Source organism: Leptosomus discolor, chromosome 13 (assembly GCF_034619465.1).
Source record: "Leptosomus discolor isolate bLepDis1 chromosome 13, bLepDis1.hap2, whole genome shotgun sequence".
NCBI classification, from domain to species: domain Eukaryota; kingdom Metazoa; phylum Chordata; class Aves; order Leptosomiformes; family Leptosomidae; genus Leptosomus; species Leptosomus discolor.
Window position 1 is genome coordinate 87861 of NC_141403.1, and position 16027 is coordinate 103887.

The following is a 16027-nucleotide window of genomic DNA, read 5'->3' on the forward strand; positions in this document are numbered from 1 at the left end:
TTGCAGTGAGCACCAAAGAATTCTAAACTAGGAATACTTCAACACAAGTGAAAATTAAAAATAAATAAATAAAAAAAAAATCTGAGTTTGACAGTGCTCTTTTATTCCTGCAGGTGAAACTTTTTAGAATGCAGACGTTTCAACTGGAGTGCTCCTTGTTTGAACGCACACCCCCACGGGCTGTAACCAACATACATCTGAATAAAATGTACGTAGTTACAGATGTTATCGGTTTTAATGTACAATGTGTCTTGTGTCCAATTTGAGGGGTTTCGAGCTCTGTGATACAAATTAATGCTTGCATGCTTTTGCACATGTGTTTTTGGTATTGTTATTGATGCATTTCTATGTTTGTATTCTTCTACTGTTTGTTTTATAGCAGCTTTATTGTTCTTTAGCCATGTGCCATGAAGTATAAGCATACTGGCTCTTTCTGGCTTGGTGAACAACAGTATTCGTTCTAGCTGTAATAAAATTAATGAAAGTAATTTATTGAGAGTAGGGGCCACAGAAGAGCTGCTTGGTGATTTTTTTTTTTTTTTTTTTTTTTTTTTAAATCCTGAGGGCAATGTACAGAATTCAAAGTAGAACTTTTCTGATAACTCGGAGCATGTCTTTCACTTATGTGCTTTCACTTGTTTTGAGTTATGTGGCTGCTGAGTAAGAGCTGGAGTTTGATTTTTAGAAAAGTTTAATGACTTTTGGTTTTTCATCCCTTTAAAGAACATAAATATTTCACATGAGAAGCTACGGGTTATAATATTTCTTTATAATTTGTGATAGGTAGAGACACAGACAATTTAAAGTGTCAAAATCCAATGTAAATTTTATTATATTAGCAAGCGAACAAGAGCAAAGGCAGCGCTGGGCGGCCGGGGAGTCTGCACTCCGCCAACGGCTCACAACTTCCCGCCTCGTGTAAGCACATTATATACAGTCTCATTTCCTGCATTCGCGACGTCACAATCAGGTCGATACTCTGCGCATACTCCTTCTGTTGCTAGGGGGTCTTTTTCTACCTCCTGGTGGTCGTAAGGATGAAGGCTGAGGGTCTTCCTCGTTGCCCTGTGGGTGAACTTATGCAAGAATGTGATTATTCAACCCCTTCAGCCATGGGTCTTGTTTACTTTGCCGAATGTCCTTCAGTTGAGCTATCAAGCCTTCTTGTGAGCACATAAATCTTTCATCTATACCCTCCCATACAGGTTTAATGAACAAAGCACAACATGTTACTTATTACAATCCCCCCTTTTTCTTTTGTCCATTATTTTGTTCATTGAACCGTTGTAGCTCTTGAGCACTCAAGACAAGGGTTTCTGCTAAATCAGGCTCATCGGGTACCAATTCGTATTTCGCTCGAACAAGCATCAGGTGAGCGGCTTCTAAACGGTTCTTAACTATCGCAATAACTTTATTAAAAATACAAGGTCCGAACGCAAGCGTTAAAGTGAGCAGTATTAATGGTCCCGCCAATGTTGACAATAAAGTAGTAAGCCAAGGAGAATGGTTAAACCATGATTCGTACCAACTTTGTTGGGATTCTCGTTCTTTCCTTCGTTGTTCCAACCCCTTTCTTAGCTCTGCCATTGTGTCCCGTACTATTCCGGTATGATCTGCATACACACAGCACTCTTCCTTTAAAGCTGCACACAATCCCCCTTGCTGCAAGAATAATAAATCCAAGCCACGTCTATTCTGAAGCACCACTTCTGATAGTGATCTTAGTGATTTTTCCAATGCGTCTATTGATTTTTCTATTCTGCTCAAATCCTCATCCACTGCTACTCTAAGTGACTTAAATTCAGCTTGTTGATTAATCAGAGAGGTTATCCCTGTGGCCGCTCCGGTTCCTCCAATTGTAAGGAGGGCGGCTATGGTCAGAGCTGTAAACGGTTCTCTCCTAGCAAGATGGTGCTCGGGGGTGATTTGATAATTGTAGACAAAATCATTTGAGTGATATACAATTTTTGGAATTATTGCTACTTGTATGCAATAATCTTTGTTTTTATTAAAATTTTGTAGGCTCAAGCAGGGTGTTACTCCGATACTTGAGCACACCCATTTTGTGTTTGGCGCTGGTATTAACCAATCCGCGGGGGCTTCCTTGGTGAGTGAAATACTTACATTACACAGATGTTGTTTTATGGGTGGAATTGTCCCAACGCATCGTCCTTTTCCTCTTACTTGTTCCAACGTAAGACCTTGAACCTGATCTTTTCCTTTTTTCCATAAACATTGTGCAGGATTCGTCCCATTTACACGCTTGGCCTTAGATGTAATTCCCACAGCCTCGTAAAAGGGTGGTCTAATGCCGTAACACAGCCAACAGGAGCTGGTCATTTGTGGGTTAGTTTTATTTAGTATTTGGAAGCTAGCTTGCATTACTTTCCATAGGGTATTTCCTTCCAAATTTGCTTCCGGAATACTTATATTGGGGTGGGTATTGTTACTGGTAAATTGGGTATTATCGCCAGTTTCAGTGGTATCATTAGCGGGTCTCGGAATTTGCTTATACATAAGCACGGGATTCGGTCCAATCGGTTCAGGATCGTTTGGAACGGCTTCCTTTTTAATAAGTATTAGTCCCCCTCTATCCGTTCCTGATTCCCAATAACGAACCCCCCAAGTTTTTCCAGTCATCCACCCTGGGTCATTGGGCTGTGTGATATTTATAAAGATGAACTTACAATTTCCTCCAGATGCAGAGGGGGATCCTCGGTATCCTAGTTGCACAGAGTCTTCCCCTCTTGGGGGCTTGCACCCTGTAGGCCCCCATCCCGTGGTAAGGTATCTATCCCGATTATGGGGATCCCAATCGGACGCAATTGTTTCACAGCCCCAATATGAACAATAGTAATGTCCAGGCGAATTGCAGTATCCTCGCCCTGGATTCGAGCTAGGGCACATATAATAACTCAGGTTCAAACAAGGTCGAATCGGTACCAGTTGACACAATGTGGGGGTAAAACTGGGGGATTCAGAGACTGTTTTTGTTTGCACTGTAGTTTGGTCTTCCCATCTATACAAGGTCCATTTAAAAGGTTGATGTGCATACGGCTCACAGACAGGGACGCATGATCCTACCCAGATTACCCCTATAAGTATGTATCGGAAAAAAGTGGTGGTTGCAATATACCAATTGCTTATTTTCACCCCAATTTAATACCCATACCCGATTCTTGTCGTTTGCACTCCGGGGCTTCGCCTTTTTGCTACCATCCTTGAGGCAAGATCTCAAGCACTGCTTTACGGTCCCAATCATTGGGTTCGTTCCTCCACAGTTTTTTACTCCTCTGCCTTGCTCGTCGACTCGGTTGCTTCGAGCCACGAGGGGTACCATCTTCTCGGCAGCAGGGGTATTCTTCAGGAGGGCTAGTGCTTACTTTAGCAGCTTGCCTCAGGATGTACGAATTCCAGTTGGTATCTTTAACTTGAGGTGCGTTGCACTTCACCCCTTTCAGGAACTTCCGGCACTGCCCTCTTACTATTTCAGCGACAAAAGGAATCGGTTCTTTCGAATGGTAACAATAATTTTCGGGCCGGATTCCCTTAGCAAATATCCCCCACCATTCCCTTGGTTCGGGAATAGTCTCTCCCTGTGATTCTTTTAATTTTAGTGCCAATTTTGTAAGTTCTCTTTCCCACTCCCAGCAGATTCAGCAGACGCCCCTTGGGATCTTCCGTCTCGGCAATGGGCCCACCACCGTTCCCGACACACCTTACACACAAAGCACACGAATGAGTAACAGTTACAACTTAATATCTGCAATCTTACATGCCCATCTTTAGTCAGAATTGGATTTTCAATATATTCAATTTCAAAAGTATTCATTCAGGTCTTTTGAAATTTTATTTTTAGGTCCCCAGGTACACTGGTCACTTGCCACTGTTGATTCTTTATGGGTCCTTTGATTCGGCTGGCGTGAGTCCACCCTCTTTCAGCTGTTCGTATGGAGGTTTCTGTAGTAAGTAAAACAAGATAAGGCCCTTCCCACTGTGGAGTTAATGAGGTCTCTTTCCATGATTTAACCAACACCCAGTCCCCGGGTTTCACTTTATGGATTGCCATGTTTAATGGGGGTCGTTGGACAAGCAATCCTTTTTTCTTCAACTGTTCCCTACGACTCATTATTTGAGTGATGTACCACAGTACATGTGATTCTTTTAATTGAGGGTGATTATGTGGAACTTCTAGGTCATAGGGCATCCCATACAACATCTCGAATGGGGAAATCCCTACATCTGTACGGGGTTGGGTCCTTATATTTAAAAGTGCGAGGGGCAGACACTTGACCCATGATAGTTTGGTCTCAATCATCAATTTGGTGAGCTGTTTCTTTATCTCCCCGTTCATTCTTTCTACTCTTCCTGAACTTTGGGGATGCCAAGGGGTATGATATTCCCAATTTATTCCCAAGGCCCCCAAGGTATCCTTAACTATTTTAGACACAAAATGAGGTCCCCTGTCGGAATCAATGGCTTCTATTACCCCATATCTTGGGATAACTTCTTCTAACAGCACCTTTACTACAGTTTGGGCCGTTGTTCGTGCAGTCGGGTATGCTTCCACAAAGTGCGTAAGGTGATCCACGATTACCAGTAAATATTTGTACCTACCCACCTTTGGGAGTTCAGTAAAATCTATTTGAACCCTCGCAAAAGGCCTATGTGCCAGCTCTCTTCCCCCTAAAGGTCTTTCTCTTACTTGACTCCTGTTGACCTTTTGACACACTAAGCAACTGTTTGTTATTTGCTTGGCCAGACTATAAATACCCATACACATGTATTTATTAGCGAATTGGTCTATCAAAGCTTGGGTTCCCCAATGTGTGGTATCGTGGATTCTTTGTAATACCCCCATAGCCAAGGATTTTGGAAGTACCTGTCTCCCATCAGGTAACACCCATTTTCCCATTTCATCCTTTTTTACCCCCATTTTATGTAATTTCTCCTCTTCTTGAGTGGTGAAACTGAGGAGGTGGACCACCTTTCCATGATGCAAACAATGCTTTGCTCTCGGATTCTCACAGGCACATGCTATCCCATCCATGCCCCAATCCTCCCAGCAAGCATAACAAGGTTCCTTATAGAGATTACCTCCACAGTTGATACATTCTTCTCTCTGTTTGAAGGGATCCTGAGCCCTTAGAACCATTAGAGCAGCTTTTCTAGCCTCCTGATCCGCAGCATTATTACCCCGCTGTCGGAAATCTAGGCCTTTCTGGTGGCCTCTCACGTGTACCACTGCAATTCGGTTAGGACCTCTTAGGGCGTGAAGGACTTGGGTTATTAGGCCCTGGTGTATTAAATCCCTTCCCTGGGAATTTATGAGGCCCCGCTCTTCCCAAATTTTTCCAAAGGTATGGACTACCCCATATGCATACTTTGAATCTGTATATATTGTTCCTGCCTTTCCCTTTAGTAAACATAATGCTCGGAGTACTGCATAAAGTTCGCACGCTTGAGCTGACCATGCTGCGTTCAAGGGTCCTGATTCTATTACATTAAGATTTCTTCCCCCGATTACCGCATACCCTGATCTTCTCTTCCCTCCTACCACTCGAGAGGACCCGTCCACAAACAGCTTTTCTCCACCTTCCAGTTCCTCCTCCTCCAAGTCTGGCCTTATCTTTGTTTGTTCCTCAATGGTATGTAGACAATTATGTGTCAACCTTTCCCCTTCAGGTTCCCCGTACAAAAACTGGGCCGGATTTTGTAAAGTAGTGCTTTCTAAAGTTAGTTTTGGTGAGGAGATTAAAATCCCTTCGTATTTTAACAACCTAGAATCGGTGATCCATTTTTCGGCTTTTTGTTGTAAAATTCCCCGGATGTTGTGAGGTGATAGAACTTTCAATTCGCTCCCGAATGTTATTTTGTGTGCCTCTTCCACAAGCAGAGCTGCTGCCACTATCGCTTGCAGGCAGGTTGGCCACCCACGGCTCACTGGATCCAAAAGTTTGGACAGGTATCCTATAGGTTTCTTTTTCCCAGCCCACTCCTGTGCCAATACTCCGAATGCCGTACCCCCATCGATATTCACAAACAAGTAAAATGGTCTTTTTAAGTCTGGTAAGCTTAATACTGGTGCATTAATTAAATCCTCTTTTAAGCTTTCTAATTGCTTTTCATCCTCCTTAGACCACTTTAACAGTCCCTCTTGGCTTAATTTGGCATATAGAAACTTGACTTTGTTACTATAATCTTCAATCCATTGTCTGCAGTACCCCATTAATCCCAACAGCTGACGAACCTGTCTTTTGTTTGCCGGAGGGGGCATTGATAGTATCCCATTTACTCGCTCGGGATCTACCTTTTTTTTCCCTTCGCTCAGCCAATGTCCCAAATATTTGACCTCTGGTTCTACAAACTGTAATTTTGATCGGGAAACCTTCAATCCCTTTAGGCTTAGGAAATTTAACAATTTGATACTCTCCACGCGGACTTTTTCCTCTTCTTGTCCAGCTATCAGGAGGTCATCTACATACTGAATCAGCTGTACTCCTTCTCCCTGCTCGTACTCTTGGAGAATGTGCTCCAGGGCCTGTCCGAATAGATTGGGAGATTCCGTGAACCCTTGGGGCAACACTGTCCATCTTAACTGCTGTTTTCTGTGGGTTTCAGGATCCTCCCATTCAAAGGCAAAATAATCCCTATTGTCCTTATCTAGTGGGCAAGCCCAAAATGCGTCTTTGAGATCAATCACACTGTACCATCGACTTTCAGGTCCCAGCTGGCTCAGTAAAGTATACGGATTTGCCACAACTGGGAATCTTGCAAGTGTTCTTTTATTAATTTCCCGTAGGTCATGGACCAATCTATAAGACCCATCAGTTTTCTTTACGGGTAAGATGGGTGTATTGAAGGGAGACATGCATGGTTCCAGTAGCCCTTGTTTAATTAATCTTTCAATCTCTGGTTTCAACCCCATCCTGCCTTCTCGTGAGATTTGGTATTGTTTTATTTTTACTGGAATTTCCGGATCCCTGATAGTTACAGTGAAGGGTGGGATATTCAATTTGCCCACTGTCTCCGGAGTGTACCAAACCTCGGGGTTAATTTTTACTTCATCCTCACTCCTAAGGGGACATAATTTTACTTGTAACTCATTATTTTTAACTTCCAAATTAATGCCTAGTGTGATGATCATATCTCGTCCCAGTAGGTTATAATCTGCTTCTGGGACCAACAATAGGGATCCCACCCCAAACTTAGATTCCGTTTCAAAAAGAACGTCTTTTATTACTGGAACCTTGAAAGGCTCTCCTTTTGCTCCAATTACTTGCATTGTCTCCGGGGACAAGTGACATCCCTGGGGTAACTTTTGTACTGTGGACCTCTCGGCCCCTGAGTCCACAAGGAACTCGATTTCCTGTTGCTGGGGACCTATTTTAATTTTTATCAAGGGCTCGGTTTTATGTCTAGCCCCCAGCAAATAGAGCCCCTGACACCCCTAATCCTCCTTGAATATTTTCTCATCCTGCAGCCGTTTTCTGCATTCCCTTCTCATATGACCCTTCCTCCCACAATAATAACACTCCACGTCCTTTCTCCTTGTTCCTTCCACCCCAGGCCTTGGGTCCGTCTTGTGAGTCAATGTAATCCCACCCCCACGCTGTCCTTCCCGAGCCACTGCCACCATCAATCTTGCCTGCTTCTTAAACCTCTCGTCCTCCCTTCTGACAAACACCTTCTGTGCCTCCCTCAATAACTCATCCAAGCCTCTGTTTTGCCAGTCATCTATCTTCTCAATTTTTCTTCTAATATCTTCCCATGCATTTGCTACAAATTGCATTTTCAGCAGAGCCTGCCCCTCCTGAGTGTCTACATTCAGACTGGAATACATTTGGAGACTCTTTCGTAGTCTCTCTAACCATTTAGTGGGCGACTCATCTGCTTCTTGATGTTCTTTGAAAGCTTTATTAATGTTCTGTCCTCTAGGGACTGCCTCCCTGATACCCTGGATGATGATATTTCTAAGATCTTGCATGTGGCCCCTATGTACCAGGTCCTGGTGATCCCAATTGGGCCTCTGTAGGGGCCATTTCACATCTGCCGCTGGCCCCTGGGCATGCTGTGCGTCCCAAATTCGCATCCCTGCCCTCCTGATCATGTTTTTCTCCTCTGTGGTGAATAAAATCCCTAAAATAGCCTGAATCTCATCCCATGTATAAGTATTGGGTCCTAAAAATTGATCCACTCTTTCCGCTACCCCCAGCGGATCTTCCAGGAGATCCCCCATTTTATCTTTAAAGTGTCTTACGTCCCCTGAGTTAATAGGGACGGATACGAACCCTATTCCTGGCTGTGGACCCCCCATTGGCACTTCCCTCAAGGGGTACAAACCGCCACCCTCATGTGTACGTCGTGTTTGGCTCCTGGTTCTACGTCTGTAAGTTTCAGGGGAACAGGGGGGCGAATCAGGGTTCGAGCGGTGAAGGGCCGAGGGCAAGGGTTGAAGCGGTGCGGGTGGTGGTGAAATGGGAGGGGGAGGCGGTGGAGGGGGAATGTATGGTGGTGGTATTACAGGGACCGCGTCTTCCTCTCTATTCTTCCTCCCTCGGTAGCCACCCCCCTTTTCTTTTAAAGGGTATAAATTTACCCTAGTGTCGGCCACCATCCACAGACTGGCATATTCACTTTCCTCCAAATTAAATGGTTCCTTTGAGTTAACATAAATGTTTAGCGCCTGACATATCCAGTCCTCAAATGATCCAAAAACAGGCCAATACAGATGGTCTCCTCGAATCTGTTGTCCGCCCCAGACTTCCATGCAATAATGGATCATTTTCACCTTATCTTTTCCCTGCCTAGAGGGAAAGTTATCCCAGTGTTTCAACATCAGCCCTAGGGGACTATCGGGCGGTATTTGGGGCAATTTCACATGGGGCCCCTCTCCCATGGGCTCAAAGGGCTTGCTTTTCCTTTGTCCCATCTTCTGAGGCACTCACACACACACCAACTGCTCCCCTCGTTTGTGGCTCGCTCCCTCGCGGGCTACGAGAAACGCACTACTAGAGGGTCCGCACTCACTTCGCCCTGGCAGGACGTCTCATACACCGTGCCCCAGGATACCCAACCCAAACCGAACGGATTCCCGGCCTATACTCACGCGTCCTGCGTCTTCGTTCGGAGCTTCGTGCACAAAGATTACAGGGTTACCGGTTCTCCTTTGCTCAGTGTTCAATTTAGGTTCGTCGGTCGAGACAGAAGCGACCTGAGGGCTGCAGGGGCCGCCAGATGGCGGGGCGCCTCCCCAGTGCAGCTGCAGGCCACAATCTAGTCGCGATCCGAGTCACGGCACCAAATTGTGATAGGTAGAGACACGGACAATTTAAAGTGTCAGAATCCAATGCGAATTTTATTATATTAGCAAGCGAACAAGAGCAAAGGCAGCGCTGGGCGGCCGGGGAGTCTGCGCTCCGCCAACGGCTCGCGCCTTCCCGCCTCGTGTAAGCACATTATATACAGTCTCATTTTCTGTATTCGCGACGTCACAATCAGGGCGATACTCTGCGCATACTCCTTCTGTTGCTAGGGGGTCTTTTTCTACCTCCTGGTGGTCGTAAGGATGAAGGCTGAGGGTCTTCCTCGTTGCCCTGTGGGTGAACTTATGCAAGAATGTGATTATTCAACCCCTTCAGCCATGGGTCTTGTTTACTTTGCCGAATGTCCTTCAGTTGAGCTATCAAGCCTTCTTGTGAGCACATAAATCTTTCATCTATACCCTCCCATACAGGTTTAATGAACAAAGCACAACATGTTACTTATTACACTAGGAAGGGAAATGTGGTCAGAAACACTCCTCACAAAAAACAAGTTGCCATCCTGCTGGAAGTTAAGATTTTCCAGGAAAATCCAGTGCACCTAGAACAAAACAACAGCAAAACTATCAGTTAGAAAAGCTGTGTGTTTTAAAACCCTCTTGTCACCCCTGAACACCCCGTAGGAAACTGCTGACGGGGGAAAAAAAAAAAAAGAAAAAGCCCAAGCTGCATCCCAGGGCATTCTCTCCTGTGGGTGCTGCTGGCCCCTGCCCAGTCCCACAGCTCTCGCCTCGCACAGAAGGAGCTCCCTGGGCCGACTCCGGGGCTCATCTAACCCAGGCCCCGCCCACCGCCCTTCCCACCATCTCGTAGGAAAGGGGAGAGCACAGGGCACACGGAGGAGCGCGTGCAGTGCGCAGCACACCCACTGTAGGCGGTAGCAGCAGAGGGCGCGGCAGCGTGCCGCCAGGGCTACAGTAACGCTTTATAGTCACACGGAGGCAGCTGAGAGCGCGGCACCGCCGCCGGGGCTGCAATACCGCTTTTTGGTCACACGTTGGCCGCGGAGAGTGCGGCAGCGTGCAGCCGGGGCTGCTGTACCGTGTTTTGGTCACAGGCTGGCAGCAGGGAGCGCGGAAAGCGCCTCCGAAGCTGCAGTAGCGCTTTTTGGCCACACGGTGGTAGAGGAGAGGGCGATAGCGCCGCCGGGGCTGCAGTACCGCTTTTTGGTTACACGGTGGCAGGAGGGAGCGCGGCAGCTCCGCCGTGGCTGTAGTACCGCTTTTTGGTCACAGGGTGGCAGCAGGGAGCGCGGCAGCTTCGCCGGGTCTGCAGTACCGCTTTTTGGTCACAGGGTGACAGCAAAGAGCGCGGAAAGCGCCTCCGAAGCTGCAGTAGCGCTTTTCGGTCACAGGGTGGCAGCAGGGAGCGCGGCAGCTCCGCCGGGGCTGCAGTACCGGCTTTTGGTCACCGGGTGGCAGCAGGGAGCGCGGCAGCTCCGCCGGGGCTGCAGTACCGCTTTTTGGTCACACGGTGGCAGCAGGGAGCGCGGCAGCTCCGCCGGGGCTGCAGTACCGCTTTTTGGTCACCGGGTGGCAGCAGGGAGCGCGTAAAGCTTCGCCGGGGCTGCAATACCGTTATTTGGTCATACGGTGATAGTGGAGAGGACGACAGCTCCGCCGGGGATGCAGTACCGGCTTTTGGTCACACGGTGGCAGCAGGGAGCGCGGCAGCGCCGCCGGGGCTGCAGTACCGCTTTTTGGTCACACGGCCGCAGCAGGGAGCGCGGCAGCTCCGCCGGGGCTGCAATACCGCTTTTCGGTCACAGGGTGCCAGCAGGGAGCTCGGAAAGCGCCGCCGGGTCTGCAGTTCCGCTTTTTGGCCACACAGTGGTAGCGGAGAGGGCGATAGCGCCGCCGGGGCTGCAGTACCGCTTTTTGGTCACACGGTAGCAGGAGGGAGCGCGGCAGCTCCGCCGGGGCTGCAGTACCGCTTTTTGGTCACAGGGTGGCAGCAGGGAGCGCGGCAGCTCCGCCGTGGCTGCAGTACCGCTTTTTGGTCACAGGGTGGCAGCAAAGAGCGCGGAAAGCGCCTTCGAAGCTGCAGTAGCGCTTTTCGGTCACAGGATGGCAGCAGGGAGCGCGGCAGCTCCGCCGGGGCAGCAGTACCGGCTTTTGGTCACCGGGTGGCAGCAGGGAGCGCGGCAGCTCCGCCGGGGCTGCAGCAGCGCTTTTCGGTCACACGGTGGCAGCAGGGAGCGCGGCAGCTCCGCCGGGGCTGCAGTACCGCTTTTTGGTCACACGGTGGCAGCAGGGACCGCGGCAGCCCCCCCCCGGCGCCCCAGTGTTGTGATGTTTGTGGGCAGCAGATAAGAATGTAGTCATCCCTGCAGGATCGGGAATGCAGTTAAAGCTTTCTAGGTTTTGAAGTGCTCCCACTGCTCGCTCTGAGTTTTCTTTCTCCTTATTGGTAGGCAAGCAGCAAACCCCCTCCTTGAATTACTCCATCTCTCCCACTTGGGGAGCCTCATACATGTGCTGTAGAGCATCTAATTGAGTTGGTGCTGAAATCACTCTTCATTTTATTTAAATGCAAAGAGTTGCTCATGTATTGCCATTATGTGCTTCTTACCTTTCAGAAAATGAGAATGAGGGCCTGGAAGAAAAGACATCAGAGTACACAGATACTTTGTTTTCTGGGGAGCCCAAGCAAAGGGACAAGGGCACTGACAAGGGGGAAGACCAGCTGCTTGAAGTACCTGATATTCAGTATAGCTCCTAAGTAACAACGCCCATCACTTGCTAGTTCCATTGCAGAAAGCAAATCCCCCCCGGCTTTGATAGAGCTTCATCCCCTGAGCGACCCAAACTGGTGTACGTCCCTGCTGAACCTGCACAGCTTGCTGCCTTGTGCTGGGTAACAGTGATGTTTTCTGTTCTGTGAGGAATGTGGCAACCAGTGTGCAGGCTCTTCCTGAAGACTTTCAGGCCTCAGAGAATGAATCTACACCAGTAGAAGCTGCTGCTGAAGGTGTTTCTGCTGTCCCTTCTGTAGAGGTTGTTAGGCCACAACCAGGGGTGTGGAGTCAGTCCTCCATAGCTGGGGAACAAGGTCCCTCAGACAGCCACGCTGATGTCTCAGCAACTGCTGTAAATAAACCTTCCTTGTGGGAAGAGCCATCACCGTCACCTTTTCCACCCCCACCATCACCTACCTGCTCCTAAAGATTCATTGCAGGCTGTGCCTTCCTGTAACGAAGCTGAGGTTGCAACAGCCAGCGAGGCTGTATCACTGTGTTGGGATGATGAGCCAATTCCACCTTATGTAGAGCAATTTCCACAGAAAATAATCATTCCCTTTATAGAACAAAAGCTTATCTGCTGAAGTTTGAGCAGCCACTAAATGCAGGCCAGGGCTCAAGTGCTACAACCTTAGGTCTATCTGCTGATGATCTAGTGTGCCCTCCTCAGAGAACAGCATCTACAGCACAAGTGGAATCAGCTGAGCAAATTTATGACTTGTCAGGTAAGAAAGTTCAGGTCTTGGTGTCAATCTTCCTCTTCCAGCTCTACAGCTTCATTGCTGGTCATGCAGTGGAAAGGGACCTATGCCCGTGCACTGCAGGGTACAGATGACTTCCAAGAAACTACTTGCACAGGAACTAAGACCGACTTCAAGAAATGCTGGTGCAAGTAGAGGCTTGTCAGCAGAGATGAGGCTGTGCAGGTACTTGATTTCTGCAGCTACAGGTTGCGGTGGGAACTGGGCCCTCACCTAAAAGGCTGCCAAAGAAAAGGTCTATCTATGCAAGTATGTCCCAGCATTACTACCTGGGTAACTCAGTACTGCGCACGATAAAACCAGAAAGCATCTCACTGCCTTACTCCCAGTTTGAGCAGTCCACCCTCATGGCCAGAGCTGCAGCCTCACTGCCTGCTCCAGGAGAAAGCTCTCTGTTCCCCAGCCTCTCCCACCAGCAGACTGCTCCTGCTTAGGGGAGAAGAGGCCCGGGAAGCACAGGGAAGCACACCGTCCAGCTTCGCTGCAGCGGCATTTGGAGTAGGCTTGCTCAGAAAGGGTCAACGCTGTCAACTCACTTTAGACTCGATGCAAGAATTTTTGAAGCCTTTATTTAGTAGCAATTAAATTATCCAATTAACACTAACCTCCAGACAGCAGTTAAAATATTGTACAAAGAGCAGCTCGCCCTCTAGAAGCTCTGTACACAGTTCAATATAAACTTACACTCGAAGACTGAATGCACCCCACTGAAAAGGGGTAAAGCACCTGTGCACAGGAAGCCTCACTGAGGGGCCGTTCTACCTTTGAAATGCACAAGACTTCCTCCCCGGGAGTTCGCACAGTACAGACACAGGTCCTGTCCCCCCTGCCGTGTTCCACTGTGTCCTGGACTGATTAGGTTCTTGTATTTTTGCCGTGGTGCTGGGCACCAGAACTTCTAGTGCATGAAACAGATTCTTCTAAAACCTGTTACTAGTGTGCAGTTCAAATCAAATCCGTAGATATTCAAATGGCTCTTAACTCCTTAAACCATAAGGTCGGTAGCAAAACAGGAGAGCAAAATTCAAAACACACTGCACAAAACATTGAATAAATACCTCTGAGTAATGTTACAAGCTTAAACAACTGCATTAATGCTCCAGAGCCAGGAACACTTTTGGAATCCCTGGCCAGAGCTCAGGATTTAAGGGAGTTACTTTAGTAAAAAGAAAAGTCACTTTATGAAAAATTACATCTTTACAAGTGACATGCCCTTCTTCGTTTAGGAACAGAATATTGCAATTACTGTGTGTGCTTTTAAACATTCCCATGTCACAATAAATAAAACCAGTTTGACCTGTGCCAATGTTATCTACGAAAGACAGTATTCACAGAACAGCTGAAGGTGTTCTATTCCTCATACACCCCAACCTAATATAGGTGTATTCAGTAAACAGGGCAGCTCGAAATGATGGTGACTTTGTCCACACAGCACCCACCATCAGCCAGAAAAATTATTCCCCTACCTATGGGACTGCAGACCATGTACCACCAGATTTACTGTGGAGATGCTTAATATTGTTTGACAACGTGTCAGTTTTTTCAGAAGTAAAACAAGAGAAAACATTAAAACAGATTAAGACTTATTTGTATCAGTCACAGGCTGCTTATTGCATTTTAATAAATATCAGGCAAATTAAAGTAGTTTCTGTCCCAGTAGTTGCCAGAATAAAGCCAGTCCTGCGTACCAGTATAGGGATTGGGGCCTTGGTGGAACCATCTGCAAGGAAACACACAGCATGTCAGTGAAGCTGTTAACGCACACTTTATGGCAGTTCAGAACTGCTTTGCTGCATCTTCAGCAGTTTACTGCCCCCAGTAATTACTATGATTGCAGGAGCCCTCTTGGTTTTGAATTCACTTATGAATTTAAAGTCACCTTCCATGGCTAGGTCTCCCCATTCCCCACACTACTGAAACAACTCCTAGGTGGAATTACTGACATCAGTAGTTTGTCACTTAAAGCAGTCAAGACTATCACTTAAGAAAGGCCAGGTACACTTTTACTTCAAAGCAGTTGTGAACAATCCCTGTGGCATGCATAAGCAGGAACACTTTGCAAGACATGTAAACACCACAAGCACTGCAGTCCTGAAAACACAAAAACATTATTTAGCCAGGATCTAGATTTCCCCTTGTTTTTTAAAGCCTCGTTCTGAGTGAAGCACGTTGCAAAACAAGTGTGCCAGCTACCCTCAGTGCAGATGAAATATCACGCCCAGGCTGCAGGAAAAGCCCTGGTTTATTGCAACGGAACTGTGTGACATCGCACTGGTAGCGCTGGGGGGCTAATCCGAATGGCCAGAAGCTGATTCCGTCTGCATGGCTTTACTTGCAAGCTTTTGCCAAGCTGGTTGTTGGTAGAACACTTAAGTTTAGCTCCTTCTTTCTTTCCTTCCCTCTCCCCTCCTGCCTAATCTGGAGCCACTGTGTATATACACGCACAGATTACATGTGTATGTATGTGCATGTGTATATAATGTGTTTTTTGGGGCAGGGGCCTATCGATCTGTAAAATAAGGTGCACTTACGAGGCTGTACTACCAGCGAGTAGCCCCCAGTGGTGCACAACCCTATCAGATCACCACAGCACAGAAGTTTGTCCTCCTCCTTCCTCCCTCACACTTGTTTCTGGCAATCCTGCAGTACCATCACTGAACCCCGCATTCTGCTTGGGCCCAGTTACTCCATCTTCTGCCTCAACAGCACACACTGCACGGCACCAGACTTCCAGCATTTTAACAACTTCTTGTATTTTGCCAAACCATGTTTACGGCTCAAGTCAGCTGGCTAGAAGCCATTTCTATGGTTAACAGGCTCCACAGCTTCCTTTCACCTCTTCACTGGCCACAAAAGCCAGTTCTTGCTTTAGACGCCTCACTGCGGTGAACACACTCAAGGAAATCGTGTGTGCAAGGCAAAGGCAGCCCATTTAACTCTGCTTTTCCCTTCTAGGGTACCATAAGGCTTCAGAACAGAAATTAAAGCACATTCAGATCAAATATGACTTGATGTCTTTAAAGCAAAAGCAGAAAGGGCACCAGTATTGCAGCACTGTGTTACAAAGCAGGGCAGCTAAGGGGCAAGTCTTGCTTGGCTCGTAAGACTTGAGGTGCGCATCGGAAGAAATGCCTTGTACTGTCTTCACAGTGGTAAATGGAACCGTTGAACAGTTCAGTGGTTCTCCTGCTGTCCTGGTTAAG

General features: G+C 47.4%; 1 protein-coding gene across 5 annotated transcripts in view; it reads right to left on the reverse strand.

Moving 5' to 3' along the window:
* Window positions 1-13377: 13377 nt before the first annotated feature.
* The window catches only part of OSBPL1A (oxysterol binding protein like 1A), a 69835-nt gene continuing 67185 nt past the window's right edge, over window positions 13378-16027 (reverse strand). For all 5 annotated transcript variants that reach the window (XM_086472672.1, XM_086472673.1, XM_086472675.1 and 2 more), the window contains one exon: window positions 13378-14544. In XM_086472672.1, coding sequence (XP_086328798.1) covers window positions 14442-14544 — 103 coding nt within the window. In that variant the 3' untranslated portion in view covers window positions 13378-14441. The remainder of the gene's footprint in view (window positions 14545-16027) is intronic.